This window comes from Mustela nigripes, chromosome 2, assembly GCF_022355385.1.
Source record: "Mustela nigripes isolate SB6536 chromosome 2, MUSNIG.SB6536, whole genome shotgun sequence".
In the NCBI taxonomy this organism is placed as follows: domain Eukaryota; kingdom Metazoa; phylum Chordata; class Mammalia; order Carnivora; family Mustelidae; genus Mustela; species Mustela nigripes.
The window spans coordinates 2,685,389-2,691,388 of NC_081558.1; the positions used below are offsets into that span (position 1 = coordinate 2,685,389).

At 52.5% G+C, this 6,000-nt stretch overlaps 1 protein-coding gene and 1 long non-coding RNA gene across 5 annotated transcripts in view; both read right to left on the reverse strand.

Moving 5' to 3' along the window:
- ZFR2 (zinc finger RNA binding protein 2) overlaps positions 1 to 6,000 on the reverse strand; it is a 37,061-nt gene that overhangs the window by 30,360 nt on the left and 701 nt on the right. For 2 of the 4 annotated variants that reach the window (XM_059388654.1, XM_059388652.1), the window contains exons 2-3: positions 5,535 to 5,705; positions 5,240 to 5,295 (exon numbers count right to left, since the gene is read on the reverse strand). The exons of 1 other annotated variant lie outside the window; for it this stretch is intronic. In XM_059388654.1, the coding sequence (XP_059244637.1) occupies positions 5,240 to 5,295; positions 5,535 to 5,573 (95 nt within the window). In that variant the 5' untranslated portion in view covers positions 5,574 to 5,705. The remainder of the gene's footprint in view (positions 1 to 5,239; positions 5,296 to 5,534; positions 5,706 to 6,000) is intronic. One more of the 4 variants, XM_059388655.1, reaches the window with a different exon arrangement.
- LOC132010790 (uncharacterized) lies at positions 177 to 3,113 on the reverse strand. The gene is made up of 3 exons (XR_009402286.1): positions 2,720 to 3,113; positions 1,345 to 1,480; positions 177 to 1,002 (listed from the first exon to the last, which is right to left on the reverse strand). It is a non-coding gene; the product is annotated as an uncharacterized LOC132010790 (long non-coding RNA).

Below are 6,000 nucleotides of genomic sequence, written 5' to 3' on the forward strand. Positions count from 1 at the left end.
CGAAGGCAGACACTTAACCGACTCAGCCACCCAGGCACCCCTATTTTTTTAATTTTTTTAAGTAATTTCTACACCCAACATGGGGCTCGAACTCATGACCCCCAAATCGAGTCACACGCTCCTCCGCCTGAGCCAGCCAGGCCCCGCAAAGTCTCCCGATTTTTAAATGCCGGCAAGCTATAGTGAATAAAGCGAGCAACGAGCCGACCGCCCGGGCTGACGAAGGCAGGTGTGAGACTCAAACACGGTGGGCAGGCTGCCAACTTCCGACGGTGACGGGCGGAACAGGAATGAAAAGCCCCAAACCGGCTCTCGGTGCAGACTGCCGGCTCTGGGTGCAGACTGCCTGGCTCTCGGTGCAGACTGCCTGGCTCTCGATGCAGACTGCCGGCTCGCCGGCTGCCGCAGCCCTGCGCTAACAGAGCTGGACGCTGCTGCTCAGAGGGAGGGCGCGCTGCCGCGCTGCAAGGCTGAGGGCCGCCGTCCCAACAGTGAGGTTTCTTGGTCTAAGTGTTTGTTTCAGGGAGGCAGGGTGTCAGGGAGCGCATCGTCTAGATCAGATTTTAAATGTTTTTTTTTTTTTTTTTTTAAGATTTTATTTATTTATTTGACAGAGAGAGATCACAAGTAGGCAGAGAGGCAGGCAGAGAGAGGAGGAAGCAGGCTCCCTGCCGAGCAGAGAGCCCGATGCGGGACTCGATCCCAGGACCCTGAGATCATGACCTGAGCCGAAGGCAGCGGCTTAACCCACTGAGCCACCCAGGCGCCCTAGATCAGATTTTAGAATGCAAGGTTGGCAAGACCCGCTGACACCGCTTCGCTCAGTCACCTGACAGACTGGGCCAGCGAGGGCTGGAGACGGAAGGGACTGGGCAGAGGAGGGCCGGTTCCGACCAGGACTCTCCTGAGTGACGTGCTGTCGCTGGTCCCCGCAGGCTCACCATGAAAGGACACGTGGACCCAGGATGTGGCCCTCACTTCCGAAGGGTCTGTCTGAGCAACCTACAGCAGGTAATGATGCGTTCAGAGAGCTCTGCTGCATACCACTGCCAGCGGCTCACACTCGGCAGAAAAACGTACACACACACACACACCCCGAAACACATTCAGTGTCTGAGGGGAAAAAATTATTTTCCCGCAATCAAAGCAGGTGAGAAACCTCACTCGGTATCATTGATCTCCCGGATCCTTCCTAGAACGAAGCTCTTCACCTATTCGTGGACCTGCCCTTGTCCTAGCACTGCCCCCATGGCACAAGCTAAGCCCGACTTTCGCTCCCACTGAGCACCCCACAGCTGGAACTCTCTCGGGTCAAGGGTCCCCAGCGCTGCGGCGCACCCTGACCTCTACGCAGTTCTCCAGGCGCGTGCGACGATTCACAGGGCTGAGGAACACTCGGAGTCCAGACGGCGTGCGGGGATCTGATGCCCACTGCTGCTGTGGTCGCTGGAGACATTCATCGGGAAGGACGCGCCTAAATCTGTCGGTAAGATCGCGTGAGCTCACGGCTACGCGCTCACATGAACAGCCAGTGATGGTCTCATTTGGCACTTCGGTTCACGAGCTTTTTATTTTCAAAATATACATTTCACATACACTCATACTCATAACAATTCAGATTTTAAAAAACGTTTTTTTTTTTTTTAAGATTTTATTTATTATTTATTTGACAGAGAGAGAAATCACAAGTAGGCGGAGAGTCAGGCAGAGAGAGAGAGAGAAGCAGGCTCCCGCTGAGCAAAGAGCCCGATGCGGGGCTCGATCCCAGGACACTGAGATCATGACCTGAGCCGAAGGCAGCGGCTTAATCCACTGAGCCACCCAGGCGCCCCACGTTTTATTTTTTTTTAAGTTTATTTATTTAAGGGGCGCCTGGTGGTTCAGTGGGTTAAAGCCTCTGCCTTCGGCTCAGGTCATGTTCCCAGGATCCTGAGATCAAGCCCCGCATCAGGCTCCCTGCTCAGTGGGGAGCCTGCTTCTTCCGCTCCCTCTGCCTTTCCCCCTACTTGCACTCTCTGGTTCTCCCTCTCTGTTAAATTAATAAATACAATCTTTTAAAAATGACAATAAGTAAATTATGAAAGTCTTACTACCTTCTCCATGAGAAATGCTCATTTCAGATTCAGAAACCCACAGAAAACATTCCAATGTACTGGAAAGGGGTTTGATAAACTAAACCTTGGGTCTTGAGAAGATGACAGAGACTTCCACTCCCCAGCCCCATCTGCAACCTCCTTTAAACTGTAGTCAAGAGCCTCCAGCTCTCAATCGGGGCCAGCCTGGCTCAAGGCAGAGCCACTGGGCGGTGCCATGTTCCGAGGCAGGGATTCCCGAAGCTGGTGACGGGCGTTTCCTGAGCCTCCAGGGTGAGCCGGATTCTGGGCTTGGCAACTCTTGCATCTTTCTGCAAAGGACCGTGGTCGCCACATGGAGGGTGGCCACAAGGTTAGCCTGTCAGGCAGATGCTTCAAAATGCTGTCTTGATGACATTATGCCGCCTAAGCCAAAGAGAAAGCATTCTGTGTGCACCCCCCAGAAGCAGTGCAAGCCAAAGAATTTCCAACCAGGGCGACGAAGGCCACGCCCGTCTACTGCTGTGAATCCAGAGGATGAAAGCCAATGTTTGGGGACTGGTGCGGGGCCATGTGTGGTTCCAGCCCTCTCCTGCTGCTTTCAGAGGTAGAGAAACCCCCACTGTCACCTGGTCTAACACATGTACCTCTTGTGTCGACAGAGGGAGGCAGGACTCAACAGCCAATGTGAGGCTCTCATGAGCAAGTACGACAGACGTCCAGTTACCAACGCTCGGTTCAACCAATGACGTTCCAATGAGAAAGGAGCCGCTGGAGGGGCGTCTGGCTGGCACGGCGCCTGGCCGGCACAGTCAGTTAAGAGTCCCCACTTGCCGTTTCGGCTCAGGTCATGAACTCACTGGTCCTGAGACAGAGCCCAGCGTTGTGTACCGTGCTCCACGGGGAGTCCACTGGCAATTCTCTCTTCCCTCTCCCTGTGCCCACCCCCCTCCTCTAGTAAATGAATCTTTAAAAAGAGAGAGCGAGAGAGCACGTCTCAAAAGCTTATTAGAAGAGAGCTTCACCTGACGGGAAATCAAGCATTACCCCAAAGCCAGCCGCTGCCTCACTCAGACTTCACCAGAGCGCGAAGGCAGAAGCAGCCAGATGTCCCATGCACGTGGACCCTCACAGAACTGCTGAACCAAGAGGGAAGGAAATGGAACACGGAGGCCAGACTGTCCTGTTCCACACTCCAACATACAGCTCCAAGTTCTAGATGCTTCCATCACCTAAGTGATTTAAACACATACAGAACCGTGCTGGAGTTCCCCAGCTGCTCACACTGAAAACTGCACTTGGGACTCATGAGAAGCGCTGCCCAATTCAATTTTTCTCATGGGATTAATCCCTCATTCTGGATATCTGCAGCACTAACTCTACTTCTGAAAAAGCCCAAGGACATTTAATTAAAAGACCACATAATATACAATAATTGCGACTCATCATACCAACAAGTAATCATAAACTTTGCTTATACCTTCAAGAGCGAATGTGCATCCAATTCTGACCAACAATTCAAAAAGTTCAGAACCCCACACTAACAGAGGACAATGATATAAGGAATTATTCCTATCCGAGGCTGTGGTTATCAAGTTTAAAAGCCAAGGGGCGCCAGTCGGTTGGGGGTCTGCCTTCAGCTCAGGTGGTGATCCTGGGATCCTGGGATCGAGTCCCCCATCCGGCTCCTTGCTCAGCAGGGTGCCCGCTTCTCGATCTGCCTGCTGCTCCCACTACTTGTGGTCTCTCCCTGTCTCTCTAAATAAATGGAATTTAAAAAAAAAAAAAGTTTAAAAGCCAAGAGAGCCAAGAGAAACGGGGCACCTGGATGGCTCAGTAGGTCAAAGCCTCTGCCTTTGGCTCAGGTCATGGTCTCAGAGTCCTGGGATCGAGCCCTACATAGGGCTCTCTGCTTGCTGGGGAGCCTGCTTCCTCCTCTCTCTCTGCCTACTTGTGATCTCTGTCAAATAAAATCTTAAAAAAAAAAAAAAGCCAAGAAAACCTACTCAAAATTCCTCTAAGAAAAAAACTGTTGTCTTCACTTGACAATTTCTGAAACAGGCTTTGTAAATACTATTATTCAAATGCTACCAAAAAGTTGGCATGTAGTCCCAAAATCTGTCATCTAATTAGTCTTCCCATGGCACATTATATAAGAATACACCCTAAAGGCAGCTGAAGGTTCCAAGCAAAGTCACTTACCCCAGAAGAAAATGTCTATTTAAAGTCATTCAGATAATGCAGAGGATCTCTTTTCAAGGTTTTGTGAGACTATTACTTATTTTACTATGATACCTATGTTTCAGTTTTCCCTAAATTTACTTTATTTTTTTAATATTTTATTTTTTTAAGTAGTCTTTACAACCAACGTGGGGCTTGAACGTATGACCCTGAGATCAAGAGTCCCATCTTCTGACTGAGCCAGCTGGGCACCGCTACTCATTTCTTTCTTTTCTTTTTTTTTTTTTTTTTTAAGATTTTATTTATTTGACAGAGATCACAAGTAGGCAGAGGCAGGCAGAGAGAGAGGAAGGAAGCAGACCCCCGCCGAGTGAAGAGCCCAGTGTGGGGCTCCATCCCAGGACCCTGAGATCATGACCTGAGCAGAAGGCAGAGGTTTAACCCGCTGAGCCACCCAGGCGCCCTCCCAAAGCACAGACCAGTCTGGCACTTCATTCAGGGTAGTTTCACGTCCTTCGATCCACGTCAGTACGCGGTGTCACCCGACATCAGCACACAGACAGCAGCGAGGCTGAAGTGCGTACGTAATTACTGCAAATAACGGACCGATGCACCTGCTGAAGCCCAGGAATTATCTACTCCAGAGTGCAAGTACGCCATTCCTCCTCCGGAAGATCATTAAAAAAAAAAAAAAAAAAAGATTTAATTTATTTATCTGAGAGAAGCAGCAGGAGCAGGGGTAGGAGCCGAGGGGGAGGAAGAGGAACAAGCAGATCCTGCGCTGAGTGCGGCCCCCACTCGAGGGGCAACCCCAGGCCCCTGGGAGAATGACCTGAGAACACACTGAAAAGTCTGACACTTGACTGACTGAGCGCCCCGGGCACCCCTCCCCGGGAAGGCACTCTTAATCAGTGACATCCAAGTGACTTCCCACTGGGGACTGAAGAATGCACCGGGAAAGAAAAACGAAGAAAAGAAAGACGCACTTGCCAGCGGACAGAAGGTAAAGTCCTCCCGAGAGTGCACGGTTCTCAGCCTCCCGCTGCAATCAAGCACCAGCAGCAGAGTAACCCCGAGGGCAAACAAAGAAGGCTAAATAAAAACACTGTGTGGCTGAAAGGGCAGGCCCCCTCTGAAAATCCATGACTAGCCGAACACCCCACCTCGGAAGCCACTCCAAGCGCAGAAAACACGAGGAGCCCTCCTCCCGTCCACAGCCCTCCTTCCCAAGCCCTGCTCTGTCCCCTTGTGACCCCGGAGGAAAGAACACGCAGATCACACCCCCCGGGGCTGAGAGCTCGGCCCTAACTGTCCACGCATCTGTCTTCTACGAGCTGAAATCGAAACGTGCAGCAGAGGTGCCTAGGGCGGTCCACACTCGTGTCTCGGCGGTGCAATGGGCAGTCTGCATCCTCGCGTCCTCGCGGCCTGTGAGGTTCAGCCCGGCTACAGCTGGAGAAGGACGGGGTCAGGGTGGCGCTCCCCGCCCCGCCCCACCCCCGCCCCGCCCCGCCCCGGACGCCAGCCCTGCAGCCCTGCCCCGGGCTGAAGGACGGAGATGGCAGAGATGCTCCGAGGACAGGCCCTGGGAACAGCGTGGGGGTATCTGTACATTGGGGGTACAGCACACCCCACGTGCTTCGACCCAGAGATCCCTCCTTCCCTCGGCGGCTTCCGATCTCTGCCCCCATCGCCCTCCCCGGGAAGCCTCTAGGGCCCACCACCCTCCTATAGGGTGCCAGGACTC